Source organism: Ptychodera flava, chromosome 4 (assembly GCF_041260155.1).
Source record: "Ptychodera flava strain L36383 chromosome 4, AS_Pfla_20210202, whole genome shotgun sequence".
NCBI classification, from domain to species: domain Eukaryota; kingdom Metazoa; phylum Hemichordata; class Enteropneusta; family Ptychoderidae; genus Ptychodera; species Ptychodera flava.
The window spans coordinates 41712046-41731988 of NC_091931.1; the positions used below are offsets into that span (position 1 = coordinate 41712046).

General features: G+C 35.8%; 1 protein-coding gene across 1 annotated transcript; it reads left to right on the forward strand.

Moving 5' to 3' along the window:
- The first annotated feature begins 7 nt into the window (after positions 1 to 7).
- LOC139131798 (acid ceramidase-like) lies at positions 8 to 19450 on the forward strand. Its single transcript, XM_070698069.1, has 12 exons — positions 8 to 208; positions 3031 to 3159; positions 3624 to 3707; positions 4490 to 4568; positions 7879 to 7953; positions 9875 to 9920; positions 10659 to 10803; positions 11181 to 11317; positions 13135 to 13266; positions 13703 to 13826; positions 17472 to 17528; positions 17948 to 19450. The coding sequence occupies exons 1-12, from the start codon at positions 143 to 145 to the stop codon at positions 18035 to 18037; spliced, it is 1164 nt and encodes a 387-aa protein (XP_070554170.1). The 5' UTR covers positions 8 to 142; the 3' UTR covers positions 18038 to 19450.
- Positions 19451 to 19943: the final 493 nt, after the last annotated feature.

Genomic DNA, 19943 nt, shown 5'->3' on the forward strand with positions numbered 1-19943 from the left:
CAGGTGGTTGAAAGGCCCTCACCGATGACCCAGTTCATCAGGTGACAAAACTCGTGATCACAACAGGCGTTTCGAGTAGCGCACAAGTTCGTAGATCCATTAATTTGCTCACTTCTCTTCGTGTTCATCAACAAATACCAGTATGAAATATTTGTGGTTATCACTTGTTATAGCTGTGATTCAAGTGACATATTCACAAGGGCCACCGGTAAGTCTAGACCCACAGACACTATATACCCATGCCATATCAAAAGATTACCTAACCGTGGACTCGGTGGAGTGAACATATTTCAGTTCACATTTATGGTACGTCGCTAAGTGTGAAGTTCAGAACCATCTACGTACCACTTGTGTTGATCACAGCATTTAGGTATCCCACAGATCACATAGGATGCGTCTTCAACCGTAACCAAATTTATAAGCCCCACAAATCACATTTACTATACGTGTAAACTGTACACATATTTATAGTTCCGCAATAGCGTACATAGAAATTAGGACTCCTATCTCCGTGATACAAATGGGCCAATTCCGTTCAGGAAGTCCTGCTTTCTACCAAAGTACAAATCTTGTGAATAGCAATAGAGTGTCTCTTTTTTACCTCCATGTTAGTGATTACTATTGGTGCTATTGCACTGGTTTGTCAAGGGTTATCCGTGGATGCATGTGAGAGATGTACGTCCATTGGTTATCTAAGTGGGAACTGGGATAAGGAAATGAATGAGATACTAGTGGACGGTAAACAGATTCAGAATTTCACACATTTGTCATTAAGTTAAATTAAGACAACTTTATACCATGGAGCTCCATGTTTATACTATTGGGTTTGATTGAGCAAGTGATTTGCAACAGCCTTAGGAACCTCATCGAAGGACCCTTATCATACACATACTAGCTAAATGCTGTTGATGATGAAAATTAGGAGTAAAGTTAGCCATTTACATGTAGTGTTATACACAGAGACCACTTTGCATCAGCGAAAATTCCAGTTTCATTACAGAAGTAATACTTGTCTGACAAAAACAGGGAAGTGTGCTTTAGAGCTTTTTGTTCAGGAATGGATTGAGTACTACCCAAAAAAATGATAAAAAATGAGAAAGATTTCCATTTTTGCTCATCAGTGACTGAAACTTCAAAATGTATACCATGCTTCCATTGTTGTCATCTGATTTAAAACTGCTAGTTCTCAAAAGGCATACATGAATCACATATGATTGTCTACTTCTGAGTGGGGAAGAACGTGATTTTCAGATGCTGTAAGCTCAGATTAGCGTGTTACTGCTGCTGTGATGGGAAAGCAGTTCAGAGGATGACCTAACTTCATGTACATACATACAGTGATCAAGCCACTAAATTTTTTACTAACAGTTTTCGTTATTTTTCTCTGACAGTAAAACTTTAATGTGAGGATAAGATTACGGCAAAAAAAAAAAATATGTCACCAGATTAATTTGGCAGCTAGAAGGATTTGAAATACTGCAAATTTACCCATTCGAATGACACAAATTATGAATCTCCTGTAAGCGTTGCCCAACCTGATATATTTACTTTCAGTTCCTTTCTTTAAATGCTGCACGTGTATTATTTATATGTGAACCACATTGAATAATGAATGAAAGTTTTAGCTATTTTTTCACTGAAAATATGCATAAGAATTTACATTATCACTTCTCAGGCCTTCTAAAACAACAGTTAATGCTGTCGCAAAATTAAATGTAATGACCACGCCTTATCCATACTTTGTTGCATTATTTCGATTTGCAAGCCAACAATTTTGTTTATTTCACATAAATTATTGTTCAGATATTGCACATTATATGCATCAAATAAAAATATTGGGTCACCAGCCTATTTACAATGCTACATCGCTTAACATCATCCCCTCCCCATATGTGAAATGGGAAAAATCACAATTTGATGAGAAATATGTCCTTTTCAAATTATTTTGTTAGGATTTTTAAATACTTTGTAAATATATCAACATTCAAACATTTAAAACTTACAACTCAAAGATAATATAATGATCATTCAATCATCACTAACAACGTTCGCTTTCATGCTAAAAGCTCTGACAATAAGTTGTATGAAGATAGGTTTCCATCAAAACCATGGTGTAATTTTTACAGTGACCACGGTCCCGTACAGTGGACACGTGCATCATAGAGTGCGCGTTCTATTGTTGCAGCTATCATTAAGTGGAAATCCAAGTCAACTCATATCGGTGTTCTTGTTTTGTTTGTTTACAATTAGTGGCTGAACATCCTGTTACCGTGGCAATAATGAATTCATGAAGAAACAAATACATTCCTTTCAAAAATATTAATAGTAACTTTATTTATGAAGAAACAAATATATTCCTCTCAAAATCATAATAACAACTTTATCGGTTAGGCTACCATATTATTTGTTAATATACTGTTTCAAATACAGAATAACATGAAAGCATGGAAATATAAAAATCGAAAAATCATTTAAAATCAAACTATAAGCCAGCGCCAACATATCTTGAGTAAGTACCTGCACAGATGTCATAGTTTCAAAGTAGAGTTTATATATTCTGTTTTGAATGATAAAAAATGTTTCTACGATACACTGGCACTGGTGTAGAAATAATCAGTAGAAACTCAAGCCCTTAGAATTTCTGTTCAAAAGTGTAATGAACTGCAATGGCAGTTGTTGTAGTTGATCTGGTGAATAGATATTTTGTTTCAGTAATGAACTACTGTATTCGTTTACGCAAAGCAGGCCATTCACCGTCCCATTTTTGCATGAACCACAAACAGTAGAGGACCTCTCTATTCTCTATGCATGAATATCCAAAGTATTTACAGGATTGATTGTGCACATTTACAATGTGTAGATATTTTTCTTGACTGTTGTTGTATTATTGATTCACATTTCGACACATGGCTTCAGTTATAAAGCATTAGTTTCAAGAGCAAATAGTTTCAATTTAATAATACACGTTCAGCTTACTGTTACTGTGCAAGGGCATCAGTTGCTATGGTTATAGTTTTCTACTCTTTGCAGTTCACTGAAGACTGTCGCAATGACATGTACCCACCAAAACCAGAGACTAAGGTTCCAACATATGTAGTCAATCTTGATGCTGATCCCAAAGACAGATGGAAGGAAGTCGTCACTGATAAAACTGAAGAGGTGAGGATAGGTCCTGATTTCTTGGCTGCTCAAAGAGTGTAATTTTAAGTTGGTACCAATGACACACTCACAAATTGATTTGCTATTCACATTTACAAGTTGTACAAGTTGTAAAGTACTATGCATATGGCAAATGTTTGAAAGAAAGTAAATTCTGATAAAATTAGGGTTTGTTTGCTAATCTTTAGATTGGTTGCTTAGATATTACCTATGTACCTATGATTGACATGGATGTGTCCTCTTCAGAAGAAAGATACTATTCTGTCAAACATGACAAGTTCATAAGTTTTCAATTTTCAATTTTCAAAAAAGTTTTTCGCAGGAAACATTGAAGAGACAAAAGAGTGTTAAAATTGTTTCAGAAACATTACAAATAAAGTGATATTCTCTGTTTCCTTATGGTAACTATGTAGGTTAACTTTTGGTACAAAGGTGTCAAATATTTCTGTTTTTTGTTTCTGCAGTTCAAATACATGCTGACAGTTGTAAAGAATCTAACAGGGTCATTTTTCCAAGGATCACTCATTGATTTCATCGACAAAAACTTTGTAAGTAGCAATTGCATCAACAAGGTATTTGCCATTTTTGTCAGTGTGGTTGCAGCCCATGCATTTGTTAGCTATCTTTGACAAAAGTTTAGCAAAATACTATAATTTTGGGATGTTTATTTTACATGATAGAAGTTTCCTTGAACCTTGCAGAGTATGAAATCAGAAAAACAAACGTTGTCAACACATATGACAGACAAAGTTATTGCTTCCTGTAGTACTGTATCTTGGTAAATCATGAGCCGTGGCTAAGGCAATACAAATATAGTATGCATTTATTTTCATGTTCATGATATTGTGGGCTTCATTCTCAAATGAACCATGAGATCGAACAGCTTTTTGGCAATATTAAAACAACAGGACAATCACACACAATGCTTCATGCATGTCAGATATGTTTTACCCTTTCTGGTCTAAACCCCTATATGTAGGGGTAGCTCTGGTAAGTTACTAGAATCAGGCCTGAAAGGATTAAGTCTTACTAACAATGTCTAAAAAGTGGAAAAAGTACCTTTATGTTACTTGGATTATAAGCCTTGTCACCCCACTTCACAGGCTGTGGGTCTCACTTTGCCGTAAACAAATAGGGTTGTGCCTAAAGTTGTTGTTAAACCTACAGTGTATCAGTGCAACCACAATATTGCAAAAAACATGATGAAAGTATCAACTACACATGATCTTTGATAGTTCTTACACAAAGGATATTTTAAAAGCAGCAAGACTGCTGTCTCTGTCTGTTTCAATGACTCTATTATTATTTATGTCGTGATTTGTCCTTTCAGCCTAGCATAGTCTCAGGATTACCTGCTCCATATGGCGATGAGATCATAGGCATCGCAGCCGCTACAGGAATACCTCTTGGTAAGTGAGATATAAACTTGTATATCTGGATTTACAGTAGAAACAGAATTGCATCATTGGTATTCATAATGAGATGGGACACATATGTGCATGGAAAATGCCAAGACGTTTTGACCGGTTAAGAAGGGCTTGACTACGCAGTTTCTGCGTAGTGAAGCTTCATTACGTATTCATGGTGACCCCTGGCCAGCTGTCAATAACTTTGGGGGCTTTTGTCTTTTGGCCTGCTTTGCATATGCGTCGTTGGACACGACCTGCCAATCACCCAGGTAGTCAATTAAACTATTAATTGACTGTTTACCGACCCAATTAACACTATCCAGCAGTATCAGTCATATTTTAATCGCGTGGCCCGGATGGGCACAACGTAGGAACGCGTGTATTTCTATGTGTACGTTTCACTTGTGGTGTTGTTTGTACCATCGTGCATTTGAAGTCCTTGTTTCACCTACAGCATTACCTTCAAGGTGACAGGCTTACTATTAATGTTCAGTATCATTGCACCGAGTTCTGCCCACGGTGAAAACCACCTGTTTTGCCTACTAATTACTGCCCGTCGCTGCCCGTCCTGAATGTAGCCTATCTATAGCTACAGTAATCACATAAATCATTTATCAGTTTTGATATATACTCCTAAATTGTAAGTTTGATCAAAATCGAGACCACATTCAAGGGCTATGCAGACTGTCCATGTACGCACACACAGTGACAAGAAGGCGGCAAACACCTACTCACCAAGCACATCGAATCGGCGAAAAGAAGCATAAAAAAGCTAGGCTCATCGCCAAAACAAACGCGCCAAGCGCTAACAAAAACCCATACCAAGCGGCCCTTTTCAGGGCCACCAAATACTCCAAAAAGAGAACTACCAAAAATACGATAAAATGACATAGAACACACAAACACTTAAAAGAAATAACAAAAATCGTACACATAACAAACAACTGAACCACAACATTAAATACAAAATAAACAATCACAGTAACGTACAGAAAACATGGCCGTGGAAATAAATCAGCTATTTCCAAGAAAAGCTGACAACAACATGAATTCAACAACAACCTATCATCGCTCAAACTATGAAACTCCGAAAAATAGTACTAGGCAAAAGCCTTAAAATTCATTCGGACACCAACAAAACCAAACAGAATAAAACCACCTCAGGATTTCAACAAATAAAGTCGTATAATGTGACTACGCTACATCGTGAGACACAAACAATCGCAACACCAATTCAAAGAAAAGTCAAATTGAACTCCACGAACAACAAAAAAACAAAAACTTGAAAGCTATCTGAAGCTTCTAAACTCACACTTCTAGAGATACCCTTTCAAACAAGGAAACAAAACATGTCGCGTGCCAAAAGAATCGCGATAAACCAGCTTGCAAACAATGGACAAATTTTGGGAAAATAACCCTTCGACAAGGGTCGGTTTTTCGTTATTGTCAACACAAACGATTACGTACTCGAATGCGAAAGGCAATTACGTAACACTCAGTATTATACACAACAAGCCAGAACAAACAGTAAACAAAGTAAATGAACTATTAATTAAAATGTACGAGAACAAGCACATCAACCAGGATACTTGTAAGTATCTTGATTCCATAAACATAAAATCCGTACCCCGCAGTGGTACTTATTGCCTAAAAATTCACAAACCTCCGCAAAAATCTAAAAGACACACCAGTCAAATCAAAATTTACCGAAGTAAAGAAATATAGAACAAACAAACCGAACCACCAAAAGGACTCACAACGTGACCAAAATTAATATACTTGCCTCGCTAATCGGAAAGCAAGACCACTAAAATACATTAAAATAAATTTTCACAAACACAAACTAAGGAAAGAATCTACACTGCGACTGATGAGAAACCACACTCGGGTTTCGAAACGCAAGCGTCAAAGGGCGACTCTATCAACTTTTGTAACAACATAGGTCCGGCTGCGTCTCGCCATAAGCTTTCCCCACACAAACAAAACATTACCGTACACACTAATCCAAACTTCTCTACAAATATCCAAAGCGAAACAAACATTTCATTAACACAAACAATCGGATAAGAATGTAGGAACACATTTTCGAAACGAATCAAACACAAACTCGACACAAAAGCATTTAGGATAGTTAGGTGGGGAGCCTGTTTCAAATTTTTTACATCTCGCTATGCTGTCTATGATTCTAAAAATAAAGTCATCTGCCTCTTTTTCTGTATACGCGGTTTGGCAAAACTCATCTCTTCAATCGAAAGTCGGGCGATTTCATGGTTCTTTGGGGCACTTAAGTGTACGTCGAGCTTAAGGATATACGATCAGTAAAATTAAAAGTAATGTCATTTCTCTAAATTGTCAATTTTTGGATTATCCTTTGTAAGTATTATCAAAATGTGTGATAAAATATAGGGGTCACCGCGCTCGTTTGTGAGATAAATGACCATGAATTTTGCCATTTGTGAGAAAAAATGCTGAGTCAGCATTTTTTCACCAATGCATTTTCTATGGACGAAAAATTCAATGCTGTTTATCTCAAAATTTAGCGCGGTGACCATATCATTTTATGTGATCAGTATTATTTATTTCTGTAGACTGTGCTTTGTGCAAATTTTCATGAAAATGACATTAGTAGAAATTGATTTTCCAGTAAATTTCAATGTAATCCTATGGGAAGTGACAAATTCCACGCGCGCGTACCGCTCGTACATCCTTAAGGAATGTAGTTACATTCGCGATGTTTTATTCGAAAATTATTTATTTCTTCAAGGGCAAATGCACATAATTTATGCTGTTGGAAATACTGGCCGCTCATAAACAAGACAATAAACTCAATATATGTGCATCTTTACTTATATTGTCAAAGTACCACCGACACCCACAAAAAACCAAATGGTTCAGTCCAGGTATTTGCAACTCTGCCATCCGACTGGTCAACAGGGAATCAACCATAGGTGTCTTTTGGCACGCGTATACGCCAGTCACCTAGGCGACGGTAATCTGCACCACTTATCACCATCGGGAAGGTACTCCTCCCCATATACCACTGGCGATCCCACCCTCAAGGCACTGCGTCATTCGACAAAGCATTGTTATTGTAATTTCCTGCATAAAATTAACAGCGAGGTCAACCGGTCAAAATGTCTTGGCATTTTCTGGCATGTGCATGGACAAAGTCAATTATTTGGTACCATTTCAGGTTAAATAGTAGAGTAAACTAAAGGATTAAAGTCTGATGTAGAAATGTAGCTCCCTGTATCATATTTATGTTCATAAACATTTGATATCTGTCTTTGTTTTTGATTGTCTGTTGCAGGAGAAGTTGTGTTATACAATGTCTTCTATGAGTTATTTACTTTGTGTACTTCCATCATTGGGGAAGATCCAAATGGTAAGAGAATTCATGATGTCACCCTACAGATATTTGTATGGTTTAGATTGTGTATTACAAATGTCAATTTAAATGCAAACATACACAGACTGAAGAATTTTGTCAAAGGCATTAGAGTGTATTAATCATTGAAAATTGATCCTTTTGAATTGTACACAAAACAACTGAAATGTCCAATTATACCGTTTTTTGGACAGATTGTGTTCTTACAGCAGTACGTTCATTGATATCAATGGTGATTGCGGACCGTTTTTACAGAAAATTAGTGATTTACAGGTTAAACTTGTGCTCAAACTTTCCACTTGGAATCACCATTCTCTCACGAATAAAGAATAGATATCAATGGTCACACATTTCAAATTTTGGTACCAGACAAACAGATTACCTAAAATATACTGATATTTGAAATTCAAAATGACCACTGTCCCTATTTAAATTCTATGGGGAATTTTTTCTCAAAAAAATAAAAAGGTAACAACTTTTTCCAGCCCAAGTTTTAAAATGGGTCCATACAATCAGCAATGTTTTGGCCCTGAGACACATTCTACATTAAGCTTTTCACCCCCAATTCCCTGTATAGAGGTCCACACTTACCATTGATAACAATTGGTTTGGACCAAACCATGGTGGTGAAAGGGTTAAGCTGTACTGTGATTGCCCGAATTATCAGTGAGCTGGGAGGACATGGTCAGTCTGCAGTATAAAAAACACACACAGCAGACATGAATGCATGAATATCTCAATACCAAGTCAACGAAGTGTATAATATTTTTCAAAGAACTTCACAGAAGCTAGTAATTAAATGAAAATCTGTGCTTGTAACATTCATTCAAATTTACTGTGCTGTGCAAAGACACTACAAAAAGACTGTCCGGTCATCTTCCAGCTTTACACAATAGTTAATTGCAAGGTCAATCAAAGTTCAAAGGGTAATCAATGTCCAAAGGTGGATATGTGTTGTTTTCAGTCTAAAAAAATTTACCATAACAAAGGTGACAGGCTGCTCAGTGGCTGTAAATAACAGTCAATTTTCAGATTGATGAGGGAGATGAAATAGGATGAATATCACAGAATTTTGTATTTACAAAGATTAATTTAAGGGGGCGCTGCACCCAACACAGCATATATTGCTCAAAAATGACTTTTTGGCAAATATTTATTCAATTTTAATTAATTTGTTAACCCAAGATTAAAATATTGGTTGGGTTCACCTTGTAGCTTGTCAAGCAGTCGTAAGTTGTGTGATAAAGAAGTGTTAATTTATGCAAATGTATGCAAATCACCCAATTTTCTGGCTTCTTTTTCCTCCCAATTTCGAAATTTCCAAAGAATTTAACTCCACTCTGGCTGGCTCAAATTTTCTGGAATTTTCACATTATATTCTTTAAATGCTACATAACAAAATGACTATTTTGTTAGGCAATAAAGTTCTTACATTTTGAACAAGAGGCATTTTAATTTTGTTTATCATGATTTTAATCAACTTTTTTGAGTGTCAGTATTTAAACCCTTGCCATCTTAGAATGAGGATAGATAATGCCAAATAAAATAGCCGTTTTTTTCTACATTACTCTTCTTTCAAGTGAAATATTGCATTTCAGAAAATAGTGTCAAGTTTTTGACCTAGATTAATTTTTATCATTAATACCAAAATTGAGGTTTTTTACCCCAAATATACACCCACTTCATCCTTTGAGTAAACTACTGCTACCATACTAAACTTTAGAGTTTCTGCTTTTTGAAAATATATAGTATGAGGAGGTTTCCTTGTCATCTTTGATGAGAAATATTGGTTTGAAAAAAACTGTGTTGGCAACATGCAGCTCCACCTTAAACATGTTACCATGGTCACTACTTTTTTTGTGCTGTTCTGGAATCGCTTACAAAGACTGTTCACTGTCTTTTGTCCTTGCTGTTACAGGTAAGCTGTACCATGCAAGAAACCTGGATTTTGGTCTTTTCCTCGGGTGAGTTTCCAGGGCAACAGCTGTGAGGTTAATTGCACAGTCAATGAATCCTTCCCTATTTCTCTGTTGATCAGATGTCAGAGTTTCCCAAAGAGAAATAGCGCTGATTGCACATGACGTAATGTTTCTTTCGTCATATGCAAAAATAAATATATGTCTGCATTTCCGCAAGAATGATGAAAGTAAAACCTGCAAGTGTTAAAATGGATACTAAAAGTCACACTAATTTATGGCTCAAATTATAAGGTGCCAACAACAGCCACGCATGCAACAATAAAATTTGTCGGAATTTCAAGCAGTAGTGTCCAATGTTGTGCGCTTGCAGCTACATTTAGTAACAAACCTGAAATCACGATTCACGCTATTGTGCTGCTAACACAGGCTGTCACATTGACGGCTCATAGATACCAAAATTGTGTAATCCTTCCCTTCACCAAGCCTTGCGAAAATCCTACTGATACAAAGTACCTGTACCGTATCAGTACCTGTTTAGTTACGAAACATATCAAGACAGAAAACTGGATACACGGGGTGTCATAAATTAGTGGTATCCTAGGGTGTATACTTCTATCTGTTTACCAAGGAAAGTACCCCTAGGACAAGAAGATTACTACAATGAGGAAAATCGGACCCCCTGTTTTACAAGTATAGAGATCACGACAGGACAGACATCAGGTTGCCAAAATTAGGGGGTTTTCGCTTCAATCACATAATAATTTTGTTATATTTTCACTGTAGATGGGACATTGGAAATGACACCTGGTGGATGTCCGAAGCACTGCGCCCTCTTGTTGTCAACATTGACTATCAGCGTGGAGGGAAGACAGTGTATCAGGCTGTCCATTTTACAGGTTATGTTGGAATCCTTACTGGCATCAAACCGGTAAGTGAAAGATTCTAGCTATAGATAACTTGTTCTAATTTGCAGTGTACCTTATCCTCACTTCAACTTACGCAGTACTGGTAAACACAGTCTTTTGTAGATCTGAAGGCATGTTGAACACGTAGCATGTAATTTTGTATTACGCCTGGTGTGAAATGTCAATAACAAGTTTCATAGAATAGTGACAAATGTTTAAAACAATGCATTCAAAGGCTGTACATTCTGTCCTTAGTTTCTTAAAAATGATTTAAACATTGTCAAAGATTTCAGCTACCAACTGGTTCTTGCTGTTCAATATACCCACACTTTCCAATAAGTCAGTATTGATGTTATTTTCCAATAATGTTGAATTTTTGTTTCTTTATTGTGCATGACAGCATGTCTTCACAGTGACAATGAATGAGAGGTTCAATATTGATGGAGGCTACATTGGTTTTATTGAATGGGTTCTGGGCAAAAGAGATGCAAAGTGGGTTGGTTTCATTACAAGAGACGCTATGGAATCCTGTAACAGGTAGAGTCACTTCTGGTTTTGTTCCATTGACTGTAGGATGTGAATTGATCATGTGATGGATGTGTATCAAACAGACTTGTCTTTCCTGCGCGCCCTCATGTTACACCAGCTTGCTTTAATCCAGATACGTTGTACATCTTATACATGGCATGTGCTGTACTTTAATATGCATAAATATTATTCATTTTTAGCCAAAACTAACTTGTGTCAGGCAACATAGCACATTCTCTCACTTAATTTTTACACTTGCATAACACTAAAAAGCTACTATTGCAAGTCACAGTGACTATAAAGTCAACTCAAAATGTCATACTTATTTTAAAATAAATTTTGTGTAAAATGTTGGTGATGTTGCTTCTTATTATGTTTTCATATGAAATTATTGCTAAAGTGGCAAGGAAATGCTTTTTTGGCCTTAATTCATTGAATGTATACAATAAGGTACAAAGATAATCCTGGCAAACTTGCATCTTATTTGCCTTATATATCAAAAATAGGCAGGGGGAGACAGAATGACATTGAGAAAATTTGCAGAATTTGAGTTTTATAATTGTGGAAATATACATAATTTTATAAAAATTTGTTTAACATGAGATCAATTTTTAGCTCATATTTGGTTTTATATATAAATACCAAAAAGAGCTTACATGATGAGTCTAAATGTCTGTATATTTGTGGGTATGTGCGGATGTATGTCTGTCACACACAAAGGCTCCCATACCGCCAAAGCTACTGTCTCAGTATTTGGTGTACAGGTAGATGTAGGGGTTGAGATGTGAATTTGTTCAAATGAACACATCAGTGTCAAAATGTGCAAATGAGGTAAGAAAAAGCGAAATTCTGAAACAGGCTTGAAACAGGCTTACTCCACTGACTTGAGTCATTTCCTGTCATTGTCATTGAACTGTTACATATTAACAGACCTGCTCAAACCATAGACATTAGAGGGGAGGAAGACCGTCAGTAGAGGAGAGGAAGACCGTCTATGGTCAAACTAAGGCAGTAAGTGGGCTAGCTGCATTTCTGCTATGCATGTTGCTAAAGTTGACCTCCAGTACCTAAAGTTTCAGACCTTAATTACTTTTGTCATTCTTGTTTTTCTGGTTTAAATATTTCTTGTTGTTTTTCTGGTTGTACTGTGCAGAAATCATTGTCATAACATCAACGTAGAATTTTCCTGCACTGAACAGATAGAAACAACATTTATTGTTGATCTTTGGTACCCATACTGGTATGTACCAATTCTGATCAAATTTGAGCGACACCGTATAAAATTGCTTTTTTTTTAGTATATCTAGTAGCCCAATTTTGTTTGTTTTTCTAGGAAACAATCCATGAGATAATGTATGTTATGGTTTTCGTGTAAATTTTTCCCCCTTTTTAATCAACCCCCAAAATCTGTTTTTAATGATCTCACTAATGATTCATGTGGACCATTTCATAGGCAGTGTGAGATAATATATTAGATTTGATATGGTTTTTTAGTGTTGTATAAGAGGGCATTGTTGTGCAAAACGAGGCTCACAGCACTATATCTACACAGTTAAAAACAGCACAAAAGTCTCTTGTTTACATGCAGGGCTTTCAAACAAATTCTACTCATTTTTACATGGCTTGCACTGGACCATCAAATTATAGTCTATCAAGATAGCACAAAAATTGAAAATCATCCATTTAGATCATAATGTTATTAATCTGTACATGTACCATACAATGAATCCTCATAGAAATCTTTGCTTCTGCTGAAAATTGACAACTTCAGAACATTCCCTGTCATTCAGAAGGTGTTTTGGTGTTTTTTTATCATGTGTACATAGTTACTCTGAAGCCATGGACCTGTTGGCCAATCACAAGGTATTGGCACCTGCCTACTTCATTCTGGGTGGAAATCAGTCAGGCGAGGGCGCTGTCATCACCAGGGACAGAAACAAGGCTGTCGATGTTTGGCAGTAAGTGGGCTGTGTGCTTTGTTTTTGCTATTTACTCTTACCCTTTCTATGAAGTGACAACTGATGCATGTTGGTATAGAAAGCTAACGTGATACTTAGCTGTTGTGCAGTGTTATATGGCAGTTCAAAAGAGACAAGCCTACAACTGCATATAGGTGATCTGATCAAATCGTGTATATCTATCCATACTGAAATGTTGATCGCTGGTTATTTCAAAACCACAATACATGAAAATTACTCAAGTGAAATTTAATGTATAGATTTGATGTAGATAATAAATCTGCTGAGTGTTTGGTGATCAAAGTACATATACAGTATGAAAGAGAGTGGTGTGATATCGCAGGGTTGAAGGCAAGTCGGCCAAGGCTGGGATATATCAACAACATCTGTCAGAGTTGAGTGAAAGTGATTTTACATGTGTCTCATTCCTTGACAGTATGAATGACACTGGACATCCATGGTTTATTCTGGAAACCAACTATGATCACTGGAAAGCCCCCCTCTTCCTTGATGACAGGCGAACTCCTGCAACAAAGTGTATGAACAAACTTACCCAGCAGGTAATGCTGTAAACAAGATGGCATGTATTTTTACGCTCCCATATATGCATATGTATATATGCAAATGGGAGGTATTCGTATAAGGTGGCAAAATGGCGTCTGTGTGTATGTATGTATGTATGTATGTCTGTTAGTCCGTCCACATCAAAAACTCCTAAACCGTAGCACCTACTGTCTTAGTATTTGGTGTACAGGTGCACCTAGGGATGGAGGTGTGAATTTGTTCAAATGAACATGTCAGTGCCAAAAATATGCAAATGAGGGGGAAAAAAAGGAAAAATCCTGCCAAAGGCTAAAACTCAGTAAGCATTGGTCAGATTTGGTTGAAACTTGGTATGCAGATTTCTTTAGGTATTCTAAATTATGTGTGCAAAAATTGGGATGAAATTTGCATGTTTGTATTTTTAGGGTATTTTTTCCGTTTTTAGTCAAAAAATCTTTTTCTCTGAAATCGCTCGTCTGATTGCTATGAAACTTAATATTCATGTTCCTCAGAATGACCTCAGTCATGCTTGTACAAATTGTATTGATATTGTCATATTTGTAATTTTGGGGCAATTTTCCCAATTTTTGATAAAAAATTTTTTAATCCAAAAACTGCTGATTTGATAGCTTTGATACATGTATTTGGTATACAGGTATCTAAGATTAATCTCAATATAATGTATTGAAGGTATGTTGAAACTGGCAATTTTTTTTTATTTTGGGGGCAATTTTTGCCTTTTTGGTCAAAAAATTTTTCTTCTAAAAACTTCTGATCTGGTAGCTTTGATATCTAGTGTACAGGTTCCTAGAGTTTATGTTAATTAGATATATTTAAAATTAGGATGAAATCTGCAATTTTGTATTTTGGGAGGCAATTTTTCTCATTTTTGGTCAAAAAATTTGTTTCTCAAAATTTACCAGTCTGATTGCTTTGATATTTAGTAAACCGGTCCGTAGGGTTTTTGTTAATAAGATATATTGAAATTAGGTTGAAATCCGGAATTTTGAATTTTTGGGGCAACTTTGCGAAACTTTCAGTTTTAATGGGATATCTTTCATTTTGTATTTTTACAATTTTTTTGGTAATTTTATACCTACTGGAACTAAGAGTATATAATGTGGTGATTTAGTAAGCATTTGATATGGTAAACTGTATTTGGTGTTGAAATGCGGTAAAAAAATCCTGGCAGATTTTGAAAAAATTCCAAACAAATGCCAATAAAAAATTCAGCCAGAGAAGGTTTGACAAAAAGAAAAGGTGGGAGAGTGGGGAAAAAGAATGTATAATGGATCGGATAAAAAAGGTAATGTACCTCATCGATCTTCCAGACACCATCCCTTATCAAATGGTCCACCCCGATGTATTTTTGTGCACAATTAACCATGCAGTGTATTTTAGTTTAAGATGTCAAGTTAGGTAAGGATTTGAAAGGAATAGTCAAGTTCACCACAGTTTAACTTTATCTCTTGTGTCATCATCCTTGTGTAATTGGTTAAGTTTGTAAGTTGTTCCAGATGTGGATGTACCAGCTGTTCTGGAAGAAAACAATGTTTGCTTTTTCCTGTAGGGTTTCTGAGTTGATGATTGTATGTTGAAATTTCTCCATGTCTCTGGTGTATGGGCAAAGTGGAAACATTGGTTGCATGTTATGTATTTCAGTCTATGTCAAATATTATAAATGAAAAATCAAGAACAGTTTACTGTGTGCTTGTAAAAGATAACATATTTGTCAATACTTAAACTGCCTTGCAGATTGATTGTCTAAAATATTATCACAGAAGTAGAAAAGGAAAAGAAACTAATCAAATTGCTGTAACATATTCACTCTCAGTGCCTGTATAGGCCTATACTTAACTATTTTATCATTACATTCAGCTGTTTGTTATATCTTTATCACTCTCCATGGGCCAAGGCACACTTGGGCTCAATGTCATCACTCTGTGCCAGTCTGTGTATGTCAGTCTGTCTGTATATGTATATGTCCATGTTTCATACAATTGTTGACTTGTTTTGATAACTGTATGGGAGCGAACAGTGATGTTGTCACTATTTTTTATCCACGTCTATCAGATCAATTACAGAGACTGAGTGTTCTACAAACACATGGGTATGTAAATACAGAAACATAAGAGAACAAGGTTGTGACTACAGGGGGGAGGTGCTCGTCCTTGAGTTTAAGTCAACATTGTATAGAGTAGCATTTGAGACATGCTGTCAAACTTTCACAAAAATGTCACATGATCAGTGTAGAAGAACCCAAACTGAGCCACCAAGTATTGACATCATCAGTGATGGCGGCAGATTACACAGACTCACAGCCCAGAGTGCAATAAAGAAAAAGAAAACTGAAATTAGGTCAATAGAACATGTAAAGTACCATATCTGTCACCATCTTTGGAAATTGACCGTACTGTATGTCGGCCTTTTCCACTGTAATGTGGTTTGATTCTATCATGTTGCAATGGTATGATGGCATTAATATGCCAGTAAATCAAGTAAATGTGTAAAAAAGGAACTCAGGTGTTCTCAATGTTGACGTTTTACAAATTTGTTTGCAGAGTTTGGGTGGGTGCTTGACAAGCCAAGCGACCAACTACATAAATATTTACTTAAACTGAATCATATGATCATTCATGTCCTTCATGTGTGCCTATTAAACCCCTATTTTCGCTATGTGGTCACAAAATAGTTTTCAGAGTTAAATCTTTAGTCAGATTACTTTTGTTGTTTTGAAGTATAAGTCACAGTTGCTGCCTACTCCCATGCCATTTGTAAGTGTATGAAACAATCTATAGAAAAAGGTGTCACCCCAATTTACAGCTGTCATGTACAGCTCTTTCACAATGTTTATTTTTGGAAAGCAGTTGTCTTGGCACATCCGACACATATGACATACACAACACAGGTAATAGTTTAAACCTTTAATCCCTGGAGTCAAATATACCAATTTATTCTGTCTTTGTTTATTATTTGGGTTAGGCTTACTATTTGGGTAAACAGTAATTTTTGTACAAAAATAAAATAAATACAATTTCATTGTTATTTACCATTATGAACATAAGTTTTCATGATTTCCTCAGGAGAAGATTGTAAGCAGTGAAACTATGCAATAAAACATCAGCTAGACAATAGCCTATTAATCCCGCCCACACAAGACCTCAAAAATGTGATGGTTTTATGAGTGTAACTATAATAACATGTTTACATGTTGTTAAACAGCAGAGATAAAAGAACATTTTAATATACTGCTTTTTGTCTGTCAAAACACTCCAGTGTGTGGTTTTTAATTGTGTAAAGAATCAGAGTTTATTTTTTGTTATAAGAGCAAAAAGAGAAAAAACTACTGGCAATTTGAGCTGAAAGTGGCTGTGTCTTGCAAAATGCCATTCAAAGACTTGTAGATTTTAACCTGTTATGCCCATAGCACACTGCATAATCTAAACACACCTTCTTTCAAAAGTAACCGGTAATTATTACTACAACCAGGCAGCTGACAAAGAAGAACGCCCACTGGTACGAGAAGTGATTGAAGTGGGAGCATGACCAAAGCTCTTCTGATGTCACCGCTTCCCGTATCCTGGCTTTTCAAGGTTGTGAAGGATTCATAGAATACACAAATGTAACACTCGTAAATCAGAGTATGTTTGCTTTCATTGCAGAATGTCGGGATCGCAGGGATTTTCAATGTGTTGAACACCAAACCCATGCTGAACAAGGTAAAACATGCAATGTGTCCCTTTGAACTTATCACTTCAAACACAAAAGGACAAAAGCATCAGTAAACAGCAATATTTTACTGAATAAAACACAGATAGGGTTCGGACAAAATAATTATTTGCAGGTTTTAATGGCTAATAGTATATATGCTAAATGTAAAATAATCCTAATGTGTTATGAACAGAAAATCACTTTATACTCGGTAAAAGTGTCTACGTGGTTGCTGTGCCCAAACAGTGCTCTGTCAGCAAGATTTTTATTTTGACTCATAAATTATGTTATTCTGCAGTGATATGACACTTATTAGACATGTAAAATCAATACTTTCATTTTGATAAACAACACAAATGCTTAACTTACAGCCATGGGTTATTTCATTGTCAAGTAACTAACTTCTTTTTGTTGTTATTTCCTTCAGTTGACTACGTACACGGCTGTGATGCAGGTCAACTCAGGTCACTTGGAGACCTACCTGCGCTACTGTCCTACTCCGTGCTGGCCGTTTTAATCTCTCTGAATGCAAGATACTTTACATCTATGCAAACAATGCAAAGCAAATCAGTGGACCGAGGGGCAATGCAAAAATGGAAACCATAAACAGGAATATTATTGTGATGTGTTGACAGTGCAGATAATTTTCATAAAATCCCACTAACCATGAAAGTAAGCAATTTCTCTAATTAAACGGAAAGTAACAAATTTATCTGCCGTGGTGTCAAAGTCACAAGGCAGTTATAAATTTTTTATACATTTCTCTTGTCACCAATTTCTCTCAGAATGTTTCATCGACAAATTTTTCCACTATTACCCGGAATGTTATACCAATATTCTTTATCCAGTCATCTTTAGTATTGAGGACAGTTTACAACGTTAATAACAAACTGGAATTTAATTTTCTGTGACTTTTATCACAGACCAAATGTTCAAATGTGATATCAGGGAAAGTGTTTTTAACGCACACTACCAAATTTTCAGGAAAAAACAGACTTAATCTGTATATTTTGTAATTTTTTATCAGAAATTTAAAAATGATCGCAGCTGTGAAAAGTTTTAAATTAGTTAGCAGGGTGGTGCAATTAAATGATAAAACATGATTTCCCAATTGTTCATAGGGGAGGGTAATGACATTATAGCTAGTGTTTTGTGGCACATCCATTGTAAAATACAAAGTTCCAATACCAGTACAAGAATAGCAAGATAGATTGCAAGGAGTTATTAGCAGCAAATGTAACATGGAATTACTTTCACATCACAAATTCCTCGCAACTATAGTGTTATCAAACAATCAAAATATTTATCACAATTACTGTGTTTATCAATTTACAACACATGCTACCAGTAATGGAAAGTACATTAAAGTAGTTATCCAATTCAAACGTTGAAGTACATGGACTTCATCAGTTTTCAAACTCTCACAAAATCAACAACTAAAATGTTAGGATTCAAAATAAATATGCTAATCAACCAATATTCTAGGTATACAGTAGCAGAATATAGAAACATAATTACACTGATGAAATTATTTTGTGTGCAGGAAATGCAAATATGCAGGCCACTGACACTGACAATAGTGTTGTTGAGCATGCGGGACAAGTAACTGTCTGTTGTAACTATCAGCCAGTCGCACCATTGTTTTAAATTACAGTGATTTCAGAAGCTTTCATATCATTTTTGAGATTATTGTACTATGATTGTGATTTTGCCGCTTCTTGAAAAAATCTTAACCCATAATTTTGAAAACAAAAATATTAATCAATAATTTTAATATCGTGACCAGAAATGCTGGAATTTAAAACTTCAAGTTTCTCAATGATGAACTTTGATCTCTGTGTTGATGCTCAGTATTAACTACTGTATTGTATATGTGGAACTGTAATTGTTTATATTATAATTTGCAGAGAAATAAATGTATATGAAATCTCTATTTAATGTTGTACAGTGTTTTCTGTACTTCATTCTGTCCATGCTGTCAGTGTCTCTACCTCTATCCCCCTTCAACATTTCCTTTGTTTAGAGCCAGTTGAATGTAGCATAAATAGTGGTATCCCAGGTTAAACTGTTGCTGTGTCTCTTCTGAATACCCGCATGATCCCAGACTTGTCATGAATAAATTAAATGAATAGTTCATACTGAAAAAATACCTTACCACTTCGACCCCAGGTTCAATTCAGGCGTTGTCTATTTTGTCTTATCTAGTGATACCTCAGTGCATTGTTTCATACTTGCCACCAGCCTCACTTGCTTCAAAAGTGCACATACACATTTGTCCATTGTTTGACTGAAACTCATAGGGGCTCATACCCTCCAAAACAATGACATTTTTTCTAAAAAGCTCTGAAAGTTGACTGGTGTACTATTCACTTATTAAAGGGTAGTTGAAAAGGTACAACATTAGCATTTCATGTGAGGCCATA

What these genes read in the sequence shown, in the direction of transcription:
- LOC139131798 (XM_070698069.1), top strand. Translation starts at nt 143, where the DNA reads ATGAAATATTTGTGGTTATCACTTGTTATAGCTGTGATTCAAGTGACA. An exon ending in TGAACAAACTTACCCAGCAG is followed by an intron (nt 13,827 to 17,471) that starts GTAATGCTGTAA and finishes CTTTCATTGCAG; the next exon opens with AATGTCGGGATCGCAGGGAT. An exon ending in CCAAACCCATGCTGAACAAG is followed by an intron (nt 17,529 to 17,947) that starts GTAAAACATGCA and finishes TATTTCCTTCAG; the next exon opens with TTGACTACGTACACGGCTGT.